Below are 26,848 nucleotides of genomic sequence, written 5' to 3' on the forward strand. Positions count from 1 at the left end.
TGTACATTTGAATGATTATATAATACATACACATACATACATACATACATACATACATACATACATACATGTATATGTATATTATATTTATTACTGTCGTCAACTTCCGGTAATAATATCACATCACATCACATCACACCACATCACATCATAGTTTATGACGTAATACAACTCATAAACATGATGAGATGCGACGTCATTCATAAAACAGAATATAAAACTACAAACACATACACAAACACAGACACACACGTACATACACACACATACATATATATATACACACAACATGACCTATATAATATAATCTCAAGACCAGAGGTGAGAGTACACCATGAAACAATTAACGTTATACAAGTCTACTTCCCCCAAACATGCACATACACTTATGCACATACACACGCACGCACATACACACGCACGCGTGAACTGTGAACACACAAATACACATCAATACTCGATACACAGCACAAGTGGCAACAGTTACGGTTAACACGACACAATGAAAGGATGCAACATTAGATATACAGAATGGGCGATTTATACCATAATATTTCCATGTTTTTCAAGATACGCTCACCAGCAATGTATTAGAAGCATGAAAGGACACTGAAATAAAAATATGACATTAATTTAACCATGTTATGCAAATCAAAATAATACATCAGAGAACGCAACACTCGTTTTTAGACTGCAAAATGCTGTCTTTGAAAGCTCTACACAATGGAGCGCCGCCAACGACAGTGTGTTTGCAATGTTATTTTACTTCAACGACAATCATAGACAGTTGCGAAGAAACTGTCTATACTTCAATCTACATCAACTTGCATTGACTTGAATAGACAAAGACGAGATACAAAAAAACGTACAATTAATCCAAATTCTTTATTTTATAAATTATTTACAAAGCTTTGTAGTTTATGTTTACATTATAGTATTCAGAAAAATAAAGTTCAGAAAAAGTTGTATTTGTTTTCTTAATTTGTACAACGAACACGATATGACGTCACGTATCCCAAAACAGTAATCGGCAGAATTTGAACTGCACATGCGTACTTTTATTGATCTTTTTTGAGATTGTAGTTAAATGGTCGTAAACAGTGGTAAATTTGATAAACTTAGTACGCAACATTGAAAACATTATTTCAGTTTGTATCTTCCACCCACTACAGGTTTTAATTCTAGTTTGCTTCAGTCTGTGAAACAATTGACAAAATTTGAGTTTTGATAACAGTTCTGATAAATATATACATTATTGTACTAATATTACTCTTGGTGTCTCTCTCTCAGATCAGAATGTGCGCTAAATGTGAGACATGTATGTTTGTCGTAGAGTGAATACTTGTTAGCATATTTCAAAGGACAGTCACTGGTAAACTTAGGTACAAAAAAAGCAAATGGGAATTAAGATCTGAAATGGTTGTAATAGTTACATGAGCAATTCAGTACGATGCTACTAGATGAGCTTTCTTTAAACAATATTTTTTCAGTTAAAAAGTTTACTGAAATAGCGTGATGAGCTTAACCGCTTGACCACTAATAACCAACTTGCAATTATTAAACAATATTGGCCGTGATGAGCTCTCGCAAATATAAATGAATATTATTAAGTGCGTTGATGTGTACATTCTCTTTCAGAGTAACCCGAAATCAACCCTGCAGACCCTGTTGGCACCTTGTAAAGTTACTGGTTATTGATATGTTAAATTTTCATCCGTGACCCACTGCGGCCACGAATACATCATTTTGATTCGCCACAATTTATAATTAGACTATACCACGACGAGGACGTTGCAACATTCATGTAACAACACTGTAATTTAGTTGAGTTGTGGCATTATAAGAGTAATGTATGAATTATTAGGATAGGATACGAAAATTCAATGTTTGCAACTTCATAAATAATGTTTTAATGCGATTCATTTTGACATAAATAGTTCGAAATTTCTCCCGTTTTCGGGATCCTAAGCAAGGACGGAGATATTGATGAAATTATTTACATACCTACAAATGTAATATAAAACAATACAAAATATACAGTATAATTATATGCAAATATTTGACCCAGAGGTCAATGTTTGGCTGCTTTGACGTCCTTTTGGTCATTTCCTTCATTGTATATTAAACTGAAAATCGACGATGCAAGTCAAAGCTGACTGAAAAGTTGCCATATCAACAGAAAGATGTTATTTCTACTGATTGAAATATTTATGTGGGTTTTCTTGTTACTCCATCCATGTCATCCACACCGCACCGATCCATATGAGTTGTCTTGGGCTGTGATTTGATAATTGTAATCGACATGATGCTGTGTAATGACCTTTAACCCCTGAAATATTCGGATTCGCCTTAAAAAGCAATCTCATCTGTAATATGGATATACATGAGTAAACTAAGTGAAATACCCTCAGAACACTGACAGAGGAATATGAATTACAAAACCCCCTCTTAAGAATGGAATGTCCTTCAAGAGCAGACTGATCAAGGTGGAAGAAGATTGTTACGTCCTCAACCAGAAACCAGTGCAACATTTAATACATACTACCCAATCCAGACATGGAACCATGTACATGACGACCAGTATTGACAAAAAATTAAGCATAATTTTCATCTTTTCTGTGATTTTACAATTTAAGTGTACAGGATTATTTCGTTGTCACTAAGTGACCATTTGTAATCATGACATTACTAATATTACACAGAATACTTGCATTAAATGCAGTCATTTTCTAGTACTGATGTATCAAATATATCCTAATTTGTACTATCTATCGTGTTCTGTCTGAAGCCAGGGGATCTTTACATATATTTTCATGAATTTCTATAAATAACGGTATATAGGTGAGATAATCTAAGAAGTCGACGTAGTTCTTTCCTTCTCTGTTGAATTTGTCGACGATCTGAAAGAAAGGAGATACAAAAATGTTAGGTAATATAGAGCCGCCATCTTGCAATTCAAACTGAGCATGCTCAGATACAAAGGCCTTGGATTAATATTTAAATTTGTGGTAATATCTAATCTTGGGTGTTTGGTCTGGGTAAACAATATTACATTATTAGAAATTATAAACGATTTGATTGGTTGTTTACAATAGTTCATCGATGGAATGATCATATAATTCCCATAATGCAACATTCAAGATGGTGGGTTTGTAATGTGATACACATATATATCGATCAACCAATTAATAGTCATATCTACATGTGTGTACGATATTAGGATAAGCACTCATATAAACTTTAATTCACACAAAGCTGAATCGTGATTCACGGTTCAAACTTTAGTCCCGAATACTTACAAACTGAGTGTTATGTTTCGCTATTCCTCCAGCTGCACACTCTATAGCCAAATTACGAATGCTGACTTCACCAGGACCGAAGTCTTGATCCTCTTCCTCGTTGGCCAATAATCGGAATAATTCCTGAAATTCATACAGAATATACCTTCACAAATTGTGGCTTGAGCTCATCAATCTGACGCCATTCGTGCAAGTGATGAGGCCAATAAAGTAATTTTTGTCGGTAATTTTAAATGTTTGGGCCAGATGTCAATGTTCATGTGTAAAATAACTCATTTACTCCTGATTTAGTTAGCAAATGGTGATTACAAGCAGTGTCAGCAATGACAAATCTTACAGTCTAGTCATGTGATCTTTCTTGATTCGGTGCCCCTTTATTTGGAAGGCTGAATAAAAACTTCAATTTGTTAAAGTTAATCATTAAGGCAATCATGGTAAAATTACTCTAACATCAGACAGCGTATTCCACATGTGTAGGTTCATAGAATGCTGATGTTTGCCAGGATCGATTATATCTCGTTAGACCTGTGTCACACTCCATGATGAAGAGTTCATGAGAATTGTACAGTGACTAGTGCGTGCCATGATGTGTTTCTCTTTACATTTTAACTACATTTGTACCATGGTGTACCAGACATTCTTACCTTTGCGTATTCAAGTTTAACATCAAGAGCTTCAAAGTCCAACTTGTTGATCAGTTTTCGAACAAAAGGACTGTGGACAAATACGTAGAATGTGCTATTTATTAATTAGTCAATCAATCAATCAATCAATCAATCAATCAATCAATCAATCAATCAATCTATCTATCAGTCAATCAACTAACGAACCAACCAACCAACCAACCAACCAAACAATCAATCAATCAATCAATCAATCAATCAATCAATAAATCAGTCTGTCAGTCACTAAATAACCAATGAGTCAACAGGACAATTAAAGAAATAATATATATTTTGAGAAAACTGTTTCACAGATTTGTTGTTTGATACTAGGAAGCCTAAAAATAAGTAGACGAACAGAATTAACTTACTCTAGCCTAGAAACTTTCTCTGACAAAGCAGCCACCACTGTAAATAGTTTGAAGTTGATCTTGGAGCGTTGAGGTAAATCTAGAACCTGTAAAATTAATAAAATAATAACAAATGATTTAAAATGAGCATTTTTTTTATTCTACTAGTGTACTAAACTTGGTTACTGTCACTACCAGATGTGGTTTGGACTTGTTTATGAACGCTTGAAATTTTTGTGATGCATTCATTCATACTTTAAGGTTATGTCAAGAAAGTAGCTTTCTTTGGAATGATTAAAGCTGAAACGACTTACATGATACACATATTCACATTCTTTCTCTGTTATAAGATAACCATTTATTTGTCGTAGAGCGGGCTCCACTTCCTCAATCCCCATCTGTACATCCTGGAGTTGTATAACAAGACATTAACATTTTATATTAGCATACTTTAACATGCATAGATATGGACGATAATATCGATCAATATACCTAATTTCATTTTCCTAAGGCTGTGTATTCCTATTTTTATAATTATAAATATCCTATAATTATACTAAATTATTTCTTCTAAATTCAAAGTCTCAAATCACATCCATTGTTCACCTGAAAGTCTTTTAAATCTTTCTCTGCAGTGGTGTATGTTTGTATTTAAATAAGTTACTGTGTTAAATTGGCAATGTATAATTTGTTTGGTTTGATGGATGAACAGGAGATATCAGGAAAAGTGAGACGTGTTTCGTGTTGGAAATGGAAGAGATGAAGTGGAGTGAAGATGATAGGTGAGTTTGTAGTAAGACATAGTCTGAGAGGAGATTTGAGAAAACGAGAGAGGACACCAGAAAATTAAATACAACCAATTTTTACTTACTGATACTGGGTTCATTTTTTGATATTTTGGACTTTGTTTTCTTCTGAAGTCCGGTGACTTAGCTAGCCTCTTCTCGTCTTCTACACGTTCAAGTTGTTCCAATATTTTCAAACTGACACTTCCTTCCTCTATAAGATACAATAGTACACATTGAGACATCATTTCTATGTATGTACAAATTTGTTATTTTTTAAATCTCTCAAAAAGGAATCACGATTTTACATGCCCTGAAGTAGCAATTTGACTAACATTTGGTAAATGGGATATCTCTTGGTCTACTTAATGTGTGTTTTTAGCGTTGGTTATGGTGTTTCCTGAAAGGAGTAAATACTCCAACTCCTAACAAAGGTCGGTACCATGATTCTATGACCGGCTACCTAAATGTAAATGTCTTAATATCTAACTCTGCTAGTCTACTAAATTCACAATTGTAATATATGTGCTCTACTCACAATTAATGTTTCCCCTGCTATAGATTTACAAGGCACATTGTAATCATAAGCTCATCCTATGCAAAAGACAAATATATCCCAATGATATACACTGGAAGAAAAGTCCAACTACCTCCAAGGATATACTAACCATGTAGCTCCATTATCCTTTTTTCTGCATATTCCAACTTCTCTATAGACCTCCCCATCTCTAAGTCGATTTTCTCAACTTCGGATATTGTCTCCAGCTGTGGGACAAATGAGAAAGAAGAAAGTTAAACAGAGAACAATTGATTGTATACATCTGTGGATTTAGATTCCATGTTTCAGGCGTTATACATTCTACTATCACAGCAGAGTATAGAATCATTCTAAATTCTGCTCTCAAACTATTATGTAATCATTTGTTTGTTCTCAAAACGCCTGCAGGTACGTTTGTACACATATAGCTTTAGGTTGCACTCAGCCTCGAGATTACTTTGAGGTGAGGCAAACACTAAATCTTGGGTGGTGACGCTCTTCACTTAACATGCTTGGAACAATCCACATGTATTATCTCCAAGTCTCTATGGAGTAAACTCAATCTGTTTCCGCGTTCCTCCTTTAGGAGAAGAAGAGGTTTGTAAATACCAGCAAGGTCAGAGATAATTCACCTTCAGATTTTAAAGTGTTAATTTTGAGATTGATTTGTTGAACATTCATATTAAGTATATACAAGATATAATTTCGAATAACATTTCTTCTTTGGTACACATGGCTGATGTAACTTACCATGGCTAATTTATCTTTGTCCAATCTACTTATCACAAAGGCGTCAGATGATGGGTTGTACTTTGGTTTCTCATCCACAATCTGTCCCTGGTGTATGCCCATTGCTGTCGGTACACTGCGATCGTCTGTCATAAACCTAACAGTACCACCTGGTGAATGGGAATGACCTGCAGTAAAGAATAATAAACTGAACCTCAGACCATGCAGTAGGGACCATGAAATACTACTTTTCAATAATTACAGCATTATGTAATTTATGAGGTTGTACATAAATAGATGATCGTCATGGCGTTACTTCAGGCAAAGTCCCTTTATCAGGTGTTAGAGGGACTGTGCTCTGTGACTGTTACTGTCTTTCCCAAGTGGAATGCCTTTGGCATGCTTGCATTGGGATATCTGGTTCGGAATGATTACTCTGATATCAATACACCATTCGTTTTGTCAGACACTGCAGGCCTCCGCCTGGAAACACTCATATCGGTAGAAATAATATAGTTTTGCAGGTCAAAATAACATTACTTATTGAAGATTATCTATCACTTTTTGATATTAAACTTCATTAGGTTATTATTTTTCAATTATCAGTGTAAAATTATACCAATGCACACACAGGCCTATAACGTCTTCGTACATACATGTACCTGTACAGCATGCAAGATAACCCTACTGACAAACCATAGACCCTAGTCTATGGACAAACTTTGGTGACAACAATTAGATTGAAAATATTGCTATCCTAACAACTAGATGGATTATTTTAGTGTACTAAGCTGTAAATTACCTTTTTGTGATTTATCTTTCTTCTTTCCCTTCTTTCCACCTTTTTCTTTCTTCACGGGTGGTTCATAATCTTCTCGTAATATTTGGGGGAATTCTTCCCTTGCAGCCTTGGCAATGATCCTAATCCTTTGACCTTTGATGGAGAAATTTTGAAAACAGTTACACGTCTATGTGGTAAATAGATAATATTACATTTACGTATCCTATCTCAGGCGCTATAAGCGAAGTTTTGTGATTACACTTGGCAAGGTAATGACAAGTCCCGTGGCATTCTATAACACTTAACGGCTCAGGATGGTTTCAGGTAATTTCTCGCAATCTTATAAATGTCGTAAAAAGGGTTTCCGAAGGACGATCCTACATGAAATGGGACACATTTGAATTGAACCCAAAATATATCTTCAACTTACTTTCTAGTGTTTGTACTTTATTCTTGAGATTAGCCACTTTTTCCCTGTTGGTGTCTAGTATGTATTTCACCCTACCAACCTGTTCATCAGCATCAAACTGGGAAGAGAATTAAACAATGTGATATTAGTGTATTTCTTAATATATTAAAATTGTATCACAAAACTATTTTCGATAACTTTTTAACATTTAAGTTGAAGTTATATCAATTTTCAAAAGTTTGTATTAAATGGAGATATAAACAGAATCTCCGTTTCTTTTATGTTAACAGCTTGAGTTTTGGATTTCCTGGTCTAAAACAAATTCTTGCTACCAGCAATAAAAGTTATGGGTGTGCGATATCGCTAGCTATCAATACAGGTATCTATGTTTTTGCAACGATGAGCTGAAATGGAAAATAATGAACCAAAAAACGTAAACTTCACACCTTCAGAATAATTAAGACAAAAATGAACTTGAAAAATACAAAATGATTTTGCTTACCGATGTTGAGCCAACGAAACTTGACGATCGGCTTAGTGTACCCAAATCACTTGTAGGACTTTCAGCACCATCACCCCGTTCGTCCTCGTCCGGGGGTTTCGAAAAAGTGATTTTCATAGGACTAACGTAACCATCTTCTCCTTCTTCTGGAACAGTATTCGACTGTGCAAACGTTCCCTTAATGGTGTCGTCTTCTTTATCTGATGCCACAGCTCTAGAACTTGAATAACCCGAGTCTTCGGAACCACTGTCTGACTGGAGACCAGAAGGACGACGGTGTCCTCCACGTACACTTAGTTTCTTTCCTGGTACAGGTACTGGTGGTTGATCCATTGGTAGCAACTGATCTGGTCTGTAGCCTTTCTTTTTCAACACTGTATTAAATACTCGTTGATAAGCTGGTAGTCGCTCTTTGCTATAAAAGATGAAAATTACAAAGGATGATAAACTTGTCAATTGTTCTTTTTAAAGAGGTAAAGCAGACATTTCTACTGTTTACACACGGGTGTCAAGCCAGTGTGTACAATACCATCGACATTAACAAATATTTATTCCGCTAATTTTGGGGATTGGACCGTTTCGAGTTTGTTTGGTGCATTTTTCCACCGACAAAAAATAACGAAAAGCATGTACAAAATGTGTGGCAATGATCGGGGTTTGAATACTATGTGATCATAGTAAATAGAACAGTAAGTACAATATTAAAACAAAAAAGTCGAAAATAAAATGTTAAAACATAGTCCTAGTTACTGCAAGTGGGGCTTATACACTATGTTATGTCTGTCTACACATAGACCCTCCAGTGGAGGGTCTATGGTCTACACTTACAGTTGATGGGCAAACATTGTTGCCCATTGCTTGGAGTAGTTTAAGGTGACTGGGTACTATAAGAGTCTTAATGTCACTGCAGGGAAGTCTCCATCGGGAATATTGAACAAATTACACGCATTGTCTGGTTGCCAACGGCAATGAACGTGCTGAATCCCAGACGCGCAGAGACTAGTCTTTCACCGGCCTTACCGATTATCGAACACGAAATACGATGTGTACTCGGTCGATGTTTGCACTTTCGATTGTGGTGTTATACAGGACGTTCATTTCACGCTTAATCAAGCGAACTTCACCAACAATTGTTATCGCGATTTCAACACAATGTAGATCACGGCATAATAAAGTTGTATGGAAGTAATCTGATGTGTTTTAAAAAAGACTTCCAAGTCCATAAGAAAGTTTCAAGGTCTATTGTACATATAAGTTTGCTAAACGACATGCAGTAGTAGCTCATAAATCGATGGATCGTGATCTTGTATGAATAATCTACAGTATTTCAGTGGCACAAGTTGATTTTACGAACATAAAATCTCTTAAAAACCATTCTTATGTGATGGTAATGTCGATGCATGCCTTTGATTGGTTACAAATCGTCATTAGGTGTTGCTTAGCACAATTGATGGCATAATAGGGGATTCTTCGCCTTCTACTATGCAAGTACTTATGTAATCGTATCGTTCTACCGTGCGTTCTGTACTAGCCTGTATACCAAGTTTACAAGTGGTGGTGGTTAAGTATGCTTCAGCGAAGTAAAATGACAAAAGCTGGTTATTATGTTAACATTTTGGGTAAAGGTGCTTCAGGTGAAGGAATCCACTTCATCACTACGACGCAGAAAACAATGATACACGATCTACTTACTGTACAATGCAATATTTAGCTAGGTAGTCAAGTGGGTCTTTAAATCTCTCTGTTGATTCGTCGGTTTTGGGAATCGGAGTTGGTTCACCCATTCTTTTCCATTTACGCTTTGGTGGCCTGGAATGAAAGGAGAGAGTTTTCAGTTACATTGACAAAGACACCACTTTCTGTACTTACAAATATCGGAAACACAAGATATATCAAATACATACATACATACATACATACATACATACATACATACATACATACATACATACATACATACGCACGCACGCACGCACACACACACATACATATATACAATGTACATACATACATACATACACACACATACATACATACATACATACATACATACATACATACATACATGCATACATGCATGCATACATACATACATACATACATACATACATACATACCACATACACACATACATACATACATACATACATACATACATACATACATACATACATACCACATACACACATACATACATACATACATACATGTGTTGCGAATATCTTTGTCTGCCACGAAATTGCTTCACTTACAAGTTGCACATCTCTTTTCATAAAATCTTGAAAACGAGTCCTTGTAGGTGACACACAGAGGAACACTCACTGCATTGAACCAGCTAACGATAATATAAGCTTACAGCATGGAAACCTGCTTGCTGACAGTTTACACACACGTACAATTACCTTCAACAGACCCTTTCAGTGTCAACAAGTTACAGCAACCCTGAGGCAGATTTGCTTCTAACAAATGAAGGGCTCCTACTACATGCCTAACAACTATTCAGTACTTTTTTCAGTGAACGGCAGCATGAGGGCAGAGGGTCATCCTCCTGGAGGTGATCTTTAATGGGTTCGTTGACACATTTTCTTAAGTTGAACAACACCATTTTGTCTTAGGAAAACAAGTTAGATTACTCGGTACATGGGCATTGATGACGTCATTAAAGGACAATTTCTATGATTCCTGTGTTGAATTGAAATTTTTTTTAAACTTATATTTAAAGCGGAAAATGTGCAAGAAATCTTGACCAGAGATTGTCACAGAATATATCTTGCACATTTGATACAGACAAATTTTAATTTGTGTAAATTAACTATAGCGAGGAAATCGACAGGCAGATGGTGAATCTGTACCATGGTCATAGACATTTCTGGGCTTGGTGAATTACTAAAGGTGACATTTTTTTGTAATTATCTGAAATTTTTTTATTTCCTGGTTGTTAGTCGTGGCATTAAAAATTACATAATTTATAGATCTACAAATGCAATACAGTGATGGAAAGTTATAGGTACACGTACGTATGATTCAGTTTGTTACCGCCATTTTCAAATTTAAGAATGTACGGTTTTCATCTAGCATATTCCATAATAAGTAAACACTGATGCCTGTTATGTACTTTGTTTACTTACCGTCTTTTCCATTTGATAGAAGCTTTTACTTTAGGTGGCGGCGGCAACTTTTCAGGCTCTATGGTCGGTGTAGGTATACGGGGTTCTGGCTCAGGTTCCGGTTCTGGTTCAGGAGTTGGAGTTTTCGGGGGAGGTGGAGGTGGTGTCTCCGGAGCAGGTGGCAATGGCGGGATTTCAATGGGAACCGGAGTTGGGGGTTTAGGGGGCTCTGGTTCTGGCTCGGGTTCCTTATCAAAAGAAAACACAGAAGAGGTCACTTACTAAAGGTTTTACAAGAAAACTCCCCGTCACGTTGATATCATGAGTTGTTCAGCATTCTAGCTGCCAAATAATTTTCTTCAACTACAAGATTTGGTGAAATGATGTCAACACATAGCGGTCAGTGTATACACAGCGTTTCATTACGATTTATCACACCGTATGATAAATGGTCCTGTTCCAAATCAGTGCAGTTACCTATTGTTCAACAGTCCTTTCTTTCTAAAGAATGCCAGTCTTTTTATAACTCGACAAAAACAAGCGATTACAGTAGAAAGCTAGTGTGTAAACATCTTTGTCAGAACAACGTATGATTTATAATGACAATGCTTGTACATGTCACGATGTAACTGTCGATTTGATTGGGTGATTGGTCTTGCCACTAAGTATATGGAAAATTGTGTGGAACAGTGGTTTAAGGTAATACACGCACTAAGTACACCAAAAAACAAAAACATTGCCAGATTTTACCTAGTAATCTGAATGAAGATGTTCCAGTTAAGAGGAAAAAGACACTTAGAAACGAAATTCTGTATGATTTCTTAAATTTCATTGGTACCAAAAATTTAAATGCAATGAAACATATGTAATTGGACTTCATGAAAAACGCAAAGTGAAGACAATGAAACCCAATAAAGCTAATTCAATAGTAAATATTTATCACAGACTTGTATGTGACGTGTACGTGACGTGTATGCAGATAATGACTAGACAACCAAATAGAGAAATAAACAAAAAACCCAATAACAACTGTTACAATAAAATGACAAACCAACCACTTTAGCTACTTCTAAATCTCAGACACAGAGTAAAACGCAATTCGTATACAGCACTAACAGCAGTTTTGCCACATCAACTTCTAAACTCACTTTCCTTTTCGTGTTCTTACCATTTCTACTTTGCATTCACACATTTGTTATCAAAATGTTCAAAGGTCATTACCATGGTTACCTTTTCAATCGGTGGTGGTGTGGGCGGTTTCACCTCTTTCACCTCCTCTACTTTAGGTTTTGGTACGGGTTTAACTCTCTTTGGTTTTTCGATTTTTTTCTTCGGTGGCGGCGGCTCCCTTTTCTTCTTTTGTACTGTACAGACGGAAATAATTTTGATTGATAGAGGTTCTGATGACACAGTAAAAGTCAAAACATGGGACGGATAGAGTTGCTGCATGATTCACTGGTCAAATTAACCTTTCCAGAGGTTGAACTAATTTGGCAACTGAAGGATAAAGAGTATCAGTTCTTTACTTTGTATATTCACACGATAGCTTCATTTTCTATCTCCCTGTGTCAACAATACACTGAAAATAATACCACAACGTGACTACCCTTCGGGTCTTACAACCACGCTGATTTCGATATACACGCACTAATATGGTGATCATCGACAACGGTAAAGCTTTACAGACCCAGTTCGAATAACACTAGTCCAACCTTGATCCACTTCCAAATGATGAACTACAGAGTCTTTATAAAAGTGGTTATATAGCTTCCAAATCACAGCATAAATCTGGAAAGACCGAGAGCTACTGAAATGCTTAGTGGACCGTCTTTTGTGTCCCCATACCTGTATATTCCCAATCCATGACTCAATTTTATCTTATCCTATTTAGTACCTTCCCCGTACTCTCCATTTATCATACAATGCTGTTTGTAGAAATCTGCATTGTTTGTCTCTGACAATAACCTCATACAATCTCAACAACTTAGTGAAAGTCAGGAGTGACAGTTCATCTATGACACTGCCTACTGTGTCCTTACCTGGTGGAGGTGGTGGTGGTGGTGGAGGTGTTGGGCTTTTAGGAGGAGGGGGTGTTGGTTCCGGGGTTGGTTCCTTTGGAGGAGGTGGTGGTGTTGGTTCTGTTATAATAGATTGTGATATGCAAATGATTTATTAATATCTGAACTGATTTTAAAATAAAGATCGGCTGGCATGCAAGTTCCTTTGTGCAAATCTGAATGTACGAATGTACTAGCCGAAGCACAGTTTTAATGTGTTTTTAGAACATAGTTTGTTTTGAAAAGCTAGAACTTGCAGGCTAGCCAACTAAATATTTGACATACATGACATTACTACATTCAGAGTATGACGACATTGTACATATCACATACGATAACGTAATTACTACACAAATTATGGGATGGGATAAATGACAGGCATACCTCACCCTATATCCATACCTATGATCATAAGTACTTCGACATGTGACCTTATGAGCACATGAATAACACATATGCGCAGTAATGGGAGACGTTTTGGATCTGGACACAAAGGTGTAAAATAAAATGCACTGTACACCAACAAAGCGTCTCTGATTTTTAGAAATGGTTGATACGCCATAGCAATAATCATTCACGGGGAATGATTGACACATCAACTTTCTAATCAAATCACATGCATGAAAACCTTTGCTTATATGTTCTTCTTGTGACGCCGCGGGAAAGATGGTCTAACTTATCGTCTGAACGGTAGATAATGTGCCAGCGGCAAGGCCTGAAGCATATACATTTATAGGCTTCATTTGGTATTGTTACCGACTTGCTTATTTGAATCCTGAATGCTAGTATCCGGGTGTGGTGTTCAGGGAATGAGATACAGGAGCATGCTAGACAACAACATAACACAAAGTCTATGACAAACACCAACGTAACACCGACATAAAATTATATATTCTGTACTCATGCATTCGCAACGTTCAATGATCCAACTGAAAACATAAAAGTTATCACCGAAACGTGTGCATTATTAGTCTACTTTGAGTAACAGACACGGTGCATTATAAATACAGAACTAAACCCCGTTAATAAAATTCCATCAAATCAAAAGAGTAAACAAAAAAAACATGAGTACAAGAAACATGTGTTAACCAACCAACGACAACCCAAAATTAGGGCACGATTGTTATCAAGACAAACATATAACGAACTGGTTAAAACAGTTACAGTATACATACGGGAAACTATCAGACATTGACATCGTGCAGAAACGCCAACAAGTTACTCGTGCCGCAATATACGAACAAATGTGTTAATAACACGACACAACTTCATGTTATTTTCCACTCGACACCAGCTTACCCTCTTCTTGTTCGACCTGTGGTGGCGCTTCTGGCGGTTTCTTTTTTGCTATTGTTTTCGGCTTTGTCTGAGGTTTGGGTTTTGCTGGCTTCTTAGCAACTTTCTTAACTACTTTTGTCTTTTCAACTTTTTCCGAAGGAGGCATAGACTTAATAACCTTCGTAATCGGCTTTTTGGGAGGTTTAGTTTGAGTCACAGATTTGTGCTCGGGTATCTCCGGGGGAGCTACCTTTGGAGAATCCGGCTGAATGACGTTCTGAGTGATTTCTGATGATTGAAAAGTAGGTATTAGCTTAGTTATTACGACAGAGCTGTGAATATGATCTGAAGCATGCAAGGCATCGACAACAAGAACTGACAGAAGGTAATTTAGTACAGCTATAGAAGCCATTATTACAAACACAGAGGTTATGTGTTACGCCAAGCCATGTTGGCATGCTGAGATTTGAACATCACTGATCGACAGACAAAGCAAGCGATACTATACTCTTCAAGCTGCAAGTTTGATGACGTCAGAACACGAATGATGCTCACCATTTATAGAAAGACGTAATAAACATATCTGTCTGACGTCATTTACTTGTATGTGTACTGACTAGCCAACTTGCTGGCAACAGTACTGGAATATCCAATAGTTCCGTAGGCACTAAGCATAAGGTTAAATATGGAAGTCGGGTTGACCAGCCATGTTGCAAAACAAATCCGAATGTATTCGTATGTTAGTATGACGTTATTCAGACTGTGACGTCATTCAAACTGTGACGCCATTCAGACTACCCAGGCAACACTCCAATGTTCAGCCTGTCAAAATGACGTCACATGATCCACTTTGTGATGTTATTTAGTCTTGTAATAATGTTATTAACACTGCACACTTCAGCATGTTAGTACTCGTAATATAAAGCTTTAGTCCAACTGAATATCAAAACATAAAAATATAAAGGGTAAGCTAAGACAAGGAAGACGTGGAGTACGCCAAGGTGCCTATTATAAGCACCAAAGCTTTTACAATTCCTCCAACATTATCATCATAGAACAACTGCAATAAATTACTGTTCATTTTAATTTCTATCTATTAATACTAAATGTGGTGATAGAAACAATTATAACTATCATTCCCAATTATGAAAAAAAAATCAAAAAAATGAACAGAATCATCGAAGGGATTAGATTAAAACCTTCTCAAGTTTGGGATTAACTGGATTAAAAATGGAATCAAATTATAATGTTATATTTTAATTCGATTAATTATCCTTTTATTGGGTGCCTGTAAATTTCGTAAATTTAATCCAAAGCCGATGACGTTTGTACATCAAGCAGGAAAAGAATAGAATGAAAGAATTTTAATTCGAATTTCAAAAATGAGATCGACTGATTATTCAAATATAGCTGTATATATTTGTATTACTCCTATCGTACACCCTGGATTGTATTGAATCACCTTGAGTGTAAATGAATATGTGAAGCTGCACATGTAATGTGGTACCATAAATTCAATCATACTGAATTTTGGGTCCGCACCTAAAAATCCGCACCCGTAACGAATACCGATTTCACCTTATTACTATACTATATGTAGATAAAATAGACCTCTATAATTAACATGTTTAAAGTCTAATTATTAGTATTTCAACAAATTTCAGTGAATATATTATACATGTCTGATCGAAAAAATAATACCATAATTACAGCTAGTGCATGTTTATCACAGGAGGTACCTCTATTTTGTTCAAGATCATCGATATTACCACGGTGTTGTTATTTGAGGACAGGGAAGAACTTTTGATATGAAATGAAACTAGTATGTATAATTATCTTAATACCTGGTTCTGGTTCCGGTTCAGGTGTAGGTTCCTTTGGAGGTGGTGGTGGAGTTGGGGGAGGAGGTGTCGGCTCTTTAGGAGGGGGAGGCGGTGTTGGAGTTCTAGGCTTAGGGGTGACCTTCTTTGGTGGTTCTGAAAAAATGAGAAAATACGATAATTAACAAATCTATTTGATGGTGAGTTGAATGTACAAAGTGTAAGATATTTGGACCAAGAACAAATTATGAAGAACATTGTACATTTCACCACATACCACAAACCAAACCTTAAAACCCACGTCAGACAAGTTCAAAAACCTTCAACAGCCGGATTTGAGTACAATCTCAAACTACAAACAGAGATTAAAAACACGACTTGACTTGACATGCGAACATATACACTCAACAAGAAAGGGATATTGCAGAATGGTTTCATCAGTAAGGGTCACAGCATATCTATCATACATAGTCTAAGCTCAATAAGGTAACTGAGAAAATTTCAGATCACGTGCGTAACACTATCCAATCAAAACAAAGTAGGGAAATTTGCAAGTCAAACAGTTTGGAGAGATGGTTCCATCACTTCACACCAGTTTGAGATGTGTTAAACTCTCAATACAATCAGCTTACTATTACCGAATTCGTTTTCGATTTGTTGGATATCATCATGGTTTGTTTGTACAGATTGTTCGTTTACTACTGGTTGAGTATCTTCCCTGGTTGAGTCTACTACAACTTTTTCTGCTTGGGGAATTTGCTGTACTACAACTTTTTCTGTGGCTTGGGGAATTTGTTGTGGTGTTTCATCCGTTATGACTACTATATCTATGTCGTTCACTTCAATAGGAGAATTTTTTGCAGGCTCCTCATTCGTTGCACTCTCTGTAGGGTCAGTATTTGACTTTGTAACCTCTGTCCCATCTTCGAGTGAATTTGCATATTATGATTCATTAAAAACAAAGCAAATCGTGTTAGATTTTAACAATTATGGGAGTTAGTTGTTTTCTGGTAAAAATGGGTTAGCCAGCAAACCACACCGCTTTGACAGCGACACGACAAACACATGCATCATGCAACCCCCCAAAAATAAATAAATAAATAAATAAATAAATAAATAAATAAATAAATAAATAAAACCAAAAAAAACAAAAAAACCCAACTAACTCTGTGCAAGTTTGCAAACCAAACGTCAATCATAGCACGCAGCAACTATTGATAAATTCTTCACATTTCAAGAACAGCAGGCCATTGGTTGAAGGGTTCATGCACGAGCAAAGCGCATCACATTACATTACGAACTCAAAATAATCAACGCAGGTAACAACCTTTCGATAATCTATTTTGTTGATAAGACATGTGGCCAGTCGAAATCCCATTATTCTGATCCCGTTTTGTTTTATATGAGTAATTTGTATCTTCAAAGTTGTGCTTGCCAGAAATTTCTTCTATATTTTCTAGAGATTTGGCGACTGTCACATTGGTGTTGCTTTTACTTGTAATATCTGGAAGGCGTTCCTCGGAAATATGTAAATTGTCTTGTGTTTCAGAGGCTTGTATGTCAAAAACACCCATGCTGTGGTACCTGTCGTGCTTATTGTGATTTATATGGGGTGAGGGACTTGCAAAAGTTGACGACATTGGTGAAATTGACGCTCTTCCACGCCGTGAACTACCAGATATCGTGCGAAAATCTAAAGCAACAAAAAGGTCTATTGTGATTGGTGCAAAGTTGCTCATGCGCATGAGATAAACTTCAATTGGTACAAACTTCCTGAGTATTTGCATAACATTACATGAACCGTTATTAAAGTGTTAGACATTCAAGATAAGAAGAAGTACGCAATATTAAATAAAATACGTTCCTTTGTTGGGTATATTAGAATCAAACGAGTTCAGATGTTAGTGGTTATTCCATTCAACGTTAACAACAAACGTCCAATTAAAATTCTACGCATGCGTAGACTACCTTCTTCCGACTCCTCTGATTCAGATTTAGATTCTTCAGATGGTGATTCGTGTGTGGGAATATTTATGGGTGGCAGGACTGGCAATGGCGAAGGGAGAATCTGAGGCGAGGGTGGATTCGGAGGCGAAGGTGGATTCGGAGGCGAAGGTGTAAGCGATGGTGGTGATAATGAAGGCTCTGAGGATGGTTCTGATGTATTGCAGCAATGAAAGCGCAGGGAAAGCAAAACAGGCATAAATTATAAAAAAAAACAATGCAAATTATAATGAAGTGTTTAGCTATACATATTTGTGAAAAGAACGAAAATATTTTTTTTTTTAAATATGTAAATAGTGTCTTGCTAATGCAAATTTTATTCAAAATAATCGCATAAAATAAAAATGAAATAACATTCAATAAAATAATAACATACAAGGGTCAAATGGCAGATTAACAATAACCAAATATGCTACTACAAAAATGTAAGCATTATGAAGCTACGGTGCATGGTGGGATACATGATATCAATAATTCATTGACACCTTTAATGATAACAAAGTCTAAGTATATAAAGATAAATGTTATATTCTATAATTCTTAACCATAATAATCATAATGAAATTAATTTAATATGCCATAACATCAGTTAATTGACAGTCATGGTAAAGCCTTGAAAGTTTGAGGGTCCATTTCAACATAATCTTAGAATACTATAGTAACTTTTTCAACACTAGTCTGAGCTATCTGAGATTCATTTCCTACTACAATTAAAATTTCAACGGTTTGACTAATATTTAAACATTTTCAGACTGTTCATTCGTTTCTATTGTTATCAGTATGTTTGCATCAAATTCTGATAAAATCATCAAATATTCATATAAGGCCATAATTTCAAGTATTTTTGGAATGATCTTTGTTTTATTGTTACGGATAACATGTCCATTCTTACCTGGTGGAACACTTTCTACTCCCGAGTCTGGTGTCTCCGACCTTGGTTCAGGAGTTGGCCTGAAATATAACATAAATCCGAAAGTTTTAATTTGGCCAACTTACGTCATAACTCATATGGAAACCATAATCTTTAAGTTTCAAAAATAGGCGTCGTAAATTTATATCAAACAGGAAATGACGTTATGAGATGAAAGAGGGTTCTCTTGAACTTAACGTTATGCGCTCAGCAGGTGAGGCTCTTTACCTTCCTGCGACCGTTTGGTATTGTAACGCAGACGCAATAAACATCACTCTCTGCTGAGAGGTTAGCAGTCGCACATTGTTTACTCTATATCATGCCAGTTCTTTACTAACGCCATTTCTTCTTTGACCATGCGGTATCACTTCAGACCACAGACAAGGAAAGTAGTATTTCACTTGTCCGTGTTCCGCAGACAAAGTTTTTCATATTTTTTTTATTCAGAAAACGGCATGAAATTCCCATTAGTACAGTAGTCCATGATTAAGTATTCTAGGCATTGTTGTCACCCCTTTCAACTCTTTGTGTAATTGATAAAAATCCCAAACTCAGTTTAATACCCAATATACCAAGTTGTTCCGTGAATACAATAGACAAATAGTACAAATAGACTGTGGAAATACGAGTGGGGCGCCACCAACGATAGCATTCTACAGTATTATGCACACCAAGTTGTTGAAAGGAGTGACGTCAACGCATGGAGATAAAAACCACTGAATGAAATTTTAAGTCATCATGCAGAAACCACAGCGTTATCTTCATCATGCTTAGGTTGGTTAGTTTGGAATTTTCGGGGTCAATGTTATATCAGCCATCCAGTTTAACAGGTTAGCCCGCGTTATTTCGATCCTGCTGGAAAAGCTGGGTTAAACGTTAAGAACATCACTGACACTGTAAAATAATTTCCTGCACACGCATTCCTTTCAAAATTCGAACTTACCTGTAAAGTTCAACCCCAAAATATCTTTTTAGTATCAGTAGTTGTATACATATTAATTAAGGTCCTACATATTACACTCAACAGCAGAATTTTCAAACATGACTGTTAGTAGTGTCGATGAAAAATCGAACACTTTTCGAAACACACTCGGAAATTTCTGAACACTCTGTGTTAGACAAATGCACCCGCTTGTTAGTACACCGCAATACATGCATGACCTTTGACCTTTGACATTTGTCTTTTGACGTAACTCACCACTTTTCTACTTTCTTTTCGATTGGTTTGAGGACAGGTTTAGGTTTAGGCTTCACAATCCTTTGAGTCGAGAAAGTAAAACGCAAATCGAGCAGAAAAAAAGTGATGAACTGTTTACTATGACCTTTGGTAGGGCTAAAGTAATTAGTTCTACGAATTAATTAATTATAATACACGCAATAGAAGCCACTGATTCTTAGCCAATCAGAATAAACTTTGTAACTGCTTCACATTGCATCCGGGCCTTTAGTCACTTTGAATCATCCAAGTTATGAACGTTACATTTACTTTGGCAAAGAGAAATTGAACACGTGATATGCAAATGATTAATATAACCATCAGCCAGGATCAACAGCGAAATAGATACAGAACATAAAGTTATAACATACATAAACAGATAATAAATAAATAAATAAATAAATAAATAAATAAATAAATAAATAAATAAATAAATAAACAAATAAATAAATAAATAAATAAATAAACAAATAAATAAATAAATAGGAATTCGAAATGATGTCTAAGGTTACCCTCAATGAATCGAAATTATGATTTAAAACATATACATTGTGCCACGGTATTAGCCAAATCATCAAAACTTGACACAGTTTGAGTCTCTGTCAAACTTCACTGTGTGGGTGTCACGGTGTATGCAACTCGTCAGTCTAGCTTTGCGTGCCCGTCCCCCCAGCCACACGTCATACTAGAGGAATTGTAAATATATACTCACGTTCTAGGTTTAGGAATAACAATAGGTTTTTCTTTCTTGGGTGGTGGTTCTTTGGGTGGTGGTTTTGGCTTTGGTGGAGGAGGAGGCGGTGGTGGCGGCGCTTTCTTCGGCCTCGGCTTTGGCGGTGGTGGCGCTGTATACAACTTCTCCGTACGTTCTGGTCTTTCAATTGGTATAGTTGCTGGTTTTGGTTCTGGTTTCTTTGGCTCCCATTTCTTAGGAGGCGTATAGTCTGCTTTGCCTCTTTCAAAATCAACAGGCACCGTCACAGCTTTGTCGCTCTTCTTTAATTCAAAACCTTTGTATTTAGGTAGATTAAGATCTCTATCATCACTGAATGGGTCTTTGGCCTCAGTAATTTTCTTCTCGGCTTTCTTCAGCGTGAATGCTTTCGGCGCTAGTGGGAAAAAAAGGTTTTCATTATTGGCGGGAAAATCTCAAAGCGGAGAACACGGTGTTGCTGTGGTTAATGTACACTGGTTACAAAACAAATGCAGATGTCCATGACGTTAATATGCGAACAAAAACAACGAGTATGTTGGTTATGATTATCATGCCATTGCTTCACAATTATTATAATGAGTACAACATTAAAATAACAAAAAACGTGTACAAGTAGTGTAAGTGTCTTGACAACACGGTTTGCAAAAAAGGCTACTCTAAGAAATGGGAAGTCTCATTATTCTTGTAGGCGTCACTTTAATTTTGTAGTTATATAACTTGTGGACCAAGTCTAATATAATTCATCGGCAACAATGTTTTCCTGCAAAGCAATTTTCCCGCCAAAACATCGGCACAAATTTAGGGTAGTCGTACTTCCATAATGCTGATCAAAAACCACTTGCACAATTTAGAGTGCCATTATTTTTAACAAAATTTGGCTAAGAATTTCGAAACAACAAGTGTCTCACAGGATGATCGAATTCGTCCATCGTATGTGACACTGAGGGCGTGCTTTCCATTTCTCAAAGTAGTCACATTCAGTAGTATTAGTTTTGCAATGCAACAGTGAGGTGACGGCAAGCAGTGCATTGAAATATGAAGTGAAGTTGTACATATATACAAGTGAACTTGGAAAGCAAAATGCAACCTTTGTATAGTCCTTTCTTTTTCTCTGTCGTTTCAAATCCTGAATCGTCAGTCTTGTCTGTAGAAGAAAAGAAGCATATGAAGAGAGAAAGCGTGCACATTCAACTGCATATTGCACATACTGCTCTTATAAACAAGCACAAAGCCAAAATAAAACAAAGCAGTCACCATTTGCGAGAAGTGCCTTGTCACACAGTGTTGTGCCAGTGATTGGCCAATACAGTGTCACGTGCCATAGCCTGATTAAGAGCATGCGCATACATGCACAGCAGATTTCAGCAATGTACATTCCAAAGATGTAGCAATTGCTACACATCTGACTACTTTTAATTTCTTTATAGCTAACATATCGATGGAATATACAAAGAGAGAACACCATATTGCCTTGAAAATGTTGTATTTACCATGAGGCGATGTTAAAGTAGGACTTTCTAAGGCTGATTGCGGCCAAGAAAAACAAGATAATCACATCTATCATATTAATTAAGGCATGACATTAAGACAAAGCCCCCAAAACATGCATATATATGAAATACAGGTTGTTGAAAACGACGTTGATTATATTTCAGAAATCCGACCAATTTTTACTCTGTGAACGATTACCTATATGTGACGTCATCAAGTAAAAGCAACCCTTCAACATTCACACAGTCGTATAACAATTTGATTTCTTCTAACACAATACAAACGTCAACGCTCTTTTAACAGTTTGGAAGAACGTGACGGACCATGCATATGGTCCGTACCGGCAACACAAAGCGCCCTCAACATAGAAAGTGGGCGATTCGTCATGATTGGGTGATATTACTAGTGATCAGAGTCAGTACTGACAGTTTTGAATGCAGGCAGTGTTTTTTTGAACGTATTGAGAGATAACGATGAGCCGAACCAGAAATTTGCATAGGTTAAAGGTTAAATCAGTACTAATGTGTAGATATCTAAGATTACCTTTCCATAATCGTGGTTTCTCGGGAGGAGGCGTGCGAGGCTCTGGTGTTGGTGTAGGTTGTACAGGCTCCTCCTCCCTTTCTTGGATCATTTGAAAATATCGTTGTACATCTGTATATAAAAAGAAGAGGTAAATGATTTGTCCAGTTATTCTTTACCCTAAAAAACACCAACACACTTTTAATATACATTTAGGATGTAACACAAACGTTAATACTTACTTCACACAGCAACAAAGACACTACACGTGTACTTAAATCAACAAATAATCATTAATGACAATTTCCTTGATTATGTGCAGATAATCAATTCACGATCCACAAAAACAACACACAGACAACATACATGCACTTTTAGTAGTGGATATATGTGAATAATGATGACATTAGTAAAATCGGTGACAAAGGTACACTAAGTTCAACACTTGGGAATGTAAAGGAAATGTTAGGGGAGGGTCAGTAACAGAGCTAACTGAAAGGGGTGGATGGGTGGGGATGGGTTGTCAGGAGATGGAAACATTGAAACACACAAAAAAGCCACATGTATGTGTAGACTGTAAGATACATCGTGTTGTTGCGGTTTGAGTGTCCCCATATGACGTATCTCACAGACTAGTATCCATGATGACGTAGTGTCCGTCATGTATGGGATGAATACATAAATAACGGGTGAATATTCAAAAACCTTTCTCAATATCTGTTACAACAAACTGGTCGAAGATTTCTTACATCCGCTGTATGCACAATTTGCATCTTTTTGTTGCAATTGTCTCATTACACGTCGTGATCGTGTTTTTATCAGAACAGTCACCAAGTCATACTAAACCAATTTAATAGATACACTATTTTTATGACAGAATTTCACCGAGAAATAACGGTTTTCATTCACAAAGTCATAAAAATGACTGAATTAAGTTACGCGGTCGTAACTATCAATGACCTGTAACAGTTATAAGTGAGAAAGGTTGTATGGATTTGGCAAATACGAAGGGTTACAGCATTTAGTTATGAAACAACATTTCAGTGACACACATGAATATGTATTAGTGCAATATACGCATGGATTATGAATACACATATTTGATGCAAGGTGTTCCAACTAAAGAATGATACCCTTTCACAGATGTAGTCACCCAGTTCTCAGAATATTAATGAACGTGTAATACCGCCATCTATCGGCAACATGAGTACTGTAACTTGTGTTGCATGTTTGTTTAGATTAAGAAAGGGTATCATAACTTATGTTGGAACAGTCATTACATCTCGAGTTCGATTCAGATTCATATTGCACCTTGGGTTTGAATAGATGTTCCAAGTCCTGATTCCGAGGACATGTCGGCAGGTTGGTTTTTATTGTAGTCGTCCAGTGCTGAAATAAATATGTTACTCTAAAAATTAAAGCGTGTCATGTCTTCTCTCTCTTTCTCTCTCTCTCTCTCTCTCTCTCTCTCTCTCTCTCTCTCTCTCTCTCTCTCTCTCTCTCTCTCTCCCCCCTCTCTCTCTCTCTCTCTCTCTCTCTCTCTCTCTCTCTCTCTCTCTCTCTCTCTCTCTCTCTCTCTCTCTCTCTCTACAGTCATGTACGAGTTATTCACACAATATAAGGAAGAACATAACAACAACAACAACAACAGCAACAATGTGTTATATCTAATAACATTAACAAAAAACTACGGTTAATCCACGGCGAAATGACACTAGTTGTCAGTCACTGTGATTTTTTTCTGATCGGCGTTACCCACTTGACACCACTTACTGATAACAGAGATAACAAATATGGGGACGCTAGGCACAAGTATCAAATACAAAACAACAATTTATACTGGACACTGAAAATACTAGCTATACATGGAGAGCACATTGCAGATTGAAATCTCCCAATATACAAGTTTTAACAACTTTTCCATTTCTGCTTCGTTTGCATTTTCGCAAAAACCACATATTTGAAAATACGCATGCGCAAGGTTAATTGTCTCGATGTCAGTACACTCACACAAAAAATCGAAAAGTTACTTTCACAAAAGACAATATTAAAAGTATTCTACTGAAATTACGGTTATATCCTACATCAAAGGTAATAGAAAATATGAGTCAAAATACACTAGTAATATTAAAGTAGTATGCGCCTCGGTGACAAATTTCATTGAAAATCATTGTTGTCTCCAAACTTTGCAATATGATAACTTTTCAAGGTCCTTTTCAAATACTATAAGAAATTTTGGGATTCGCCGTCTTGTTTTTAAGGAAACGGCAACCTCCTAATTTTCCATATGCGGGTAACAGAGTATTCGGCGGCCATTTTGGATTCTAAAAAAAAGCTATTAAATTTTGATACCACTTCAACTGTTGACTTCTGGTCTGTAAGGTACGTCAAGAGACGGGGCGCCCTCACACATCGATCAACCCCTTTCACGTAGATAGGGTAGGCCGGTGAGGGCGGAGCGAAACGACGTATCTTAAGTCTTTTTGACTCCCGATTAAAAATAATGTAAGGAGACCAATGATTTTTGTCTTGATCTCAACTAATAATGTGAATGACCATTTCAAAAAATAAAGTAAGCACAAAAGTTTAAGAGTTTATTTCCGAGGCACATACTATGTTAAATATCAAACGATGTGAGTACATCATCTAAACTATGGCTGTAAATAAGTTACTATATTATTATTAGTAGTAGTAATGTATACAACTACGTAGAATGAACCTTCACCTCTAGAACATGCATAACACACAGCTGAAAAAAAGGCGGGAAAGAAAGAAAATGTGCAGTGATATTATCAATATGCTTTGTGATTATAATTGCAATAATTATGAAAGTTACAACGTATATTACTATGAAATTTATGTAATTGCCTTGGTTTTAATATAATAAACAGTTAAACGTAATATTATGTATACATTTATAAATCATTTTTAAATTAAAAATCATTCTCAGTATATCAGGTAGTTGTCGAAAACATAATATTATTCAATATTATATTACTTCTTTACACAAGTTATGACTCTGTTGTCACACAGTTTGGACAGAGGTTGTTGTGACAGCGTCTTGAAAATCACATTTATTGACGGAGTATACTCGGCATTAGTTCCTAATACGGTACCAGTCTCATAAAGTTACGGAAATCGACCCATTTAAGTAAATACGTACGGGTGATTTCATGTCAAATCTAAAGATTTCCAAATGTAGTTTTCTACAATTTGACCGTATTTCGTTTTCGTTGTTTTCTCTCTCAAAATCATCTAGTAGTCTTGTGTGCTCTTATAACATTTAGTACAATAAAACTACAGTAATGATTTCTTACCTTCGTAAATTCGTGGTTTGGCATTTTCATTATTTTGTTTGTCTTTTATGAATTGAGGAACACGTGGTGGTACTTCTCTTGGAGTAGTTGGTGGACGGAGTGGAGTAGTTGGTTCTCGGAGCTTGGAAACACTAACGACACCTCTTTCTTCCTGGGGCTCCGGAACTGTAAAAAGGCAAACGAGTTACGTGTAATAATGTCACTAACTGTGACTAGGGTGGTGGTGACAAAGACTAGTTAATGTCGCAAATATGTTCTCTTTATTCTCACTGTAAGCAAATTCAAGTTACAGTTCTGCAGCTGGTTCAATGTGACTGACTGAAAACGCAAAATGGAGCCATGTTTTGAATAATAGC

At 36.4% G+C, this 26,848-nt stretch overlaps 1 protein-coding gene across 4 annotated transcripts in view; it reads right to left on the minus strand.

The window, feature by feature from the left end:
* Positions 1-1,690: 1,690 nt before the first annotated feature.
* The window catches only part of LOC144444494 (uncharacterized), a 48,979-nt gene continuing 23,821 nt past the window's right edge, over positions 1,691-26,848 (minus strand). For 2 of the 4 annotated variants that reach the window (XM_078133926.1, XM_078133929.1), the window contains 22 exons: positions 26,493-26,657; positions 24,487-24,564; positions 23,197-23,307; positions 21,160-21,556; positions 20,430-20,489; positions 19,214-19,272; positions 16,342-16,473; positions 13,202-13,300; positions 12,393-12,526; positions 11,184-11,410; positions 9,748-9,864; positions 8,056-8,470; positions 7,575-7,671; positions 7,166-7,297; positions 6,385-6,551; positions 5,765-5,861; positions 5,183-5,310; positions 4,626-4,718; positions 4,333-4,418; positions 3,944-4,013; positions 3,300-3,422; positions 1,691-2,900 (listed from right to left, as the gene is read on the minus strand). In XM_078133926.1, the coding sequence (XP_077990052.1) occupies positions 2,769-2,900; positions 3,300-3,422; positions 3,944-4,013; positions 4,333-4,418; positions 4,626-4,718; positions 5,183-5,310; positions 5,765-5,861; positions 6,385-6,551; positions 7,166-7,297; positions 7,575-7,671; positions 8,056-8,470; positions 9,748-9,864; positions 11,184-11,410; positions 12,393-12,526; positions 13,202-13,300; positions 16,342-16,473; positions 19,214-19,272; positions 20,430-20,489; positions 21,160-21,556; positions 23,197-23,307; positions 24,487-24,564; positions 26,493-26,657 (3,119 nt within the window). In that variant the 3' untranslated portion in view covers positions 1,691-2,768. The remainder of the gene's footprint in view (positions 2,901-3,299; positions 3,423-3,943; positions 4,014-4,332; positions 4,419-4,625; positions 4,719-5,182; positions 5,311-5,764; positions 5,862-6,384; positions 6,552-7,165; positions 7,298-7,574; positions 7,672-8,055; positions 8,471-9,747; positions 9,865-11,183; positions 11,411-12,392; positions 12,527-13,201; positions 13,301-16,341; positions 16,474-19,213; positions 19,273-20,429; positions 20,490-21,159; positions 21,557-23,196; positions 23,308-24,486; positions 24,565-26,492; positions 26,658-26,848) is intronic. The other 2 variants (XM_078133928.1, XM_078133927.1) reach the window with 2 other exon arrangements.

This window comes from Glandiceps talaboti, chromosome 13 (genome assembly GCF_964340395.1).
Source record: "Glandiceps talaboti chromosome 13, keGlaTala1.1, whole genome shotgun sequence".
Lineage (NCBI taxonomy): Eukaryota > Metazoa > Hemichordata > Enteropneusta > Spengelidae > Glandiceps > Glandiceps talaboti.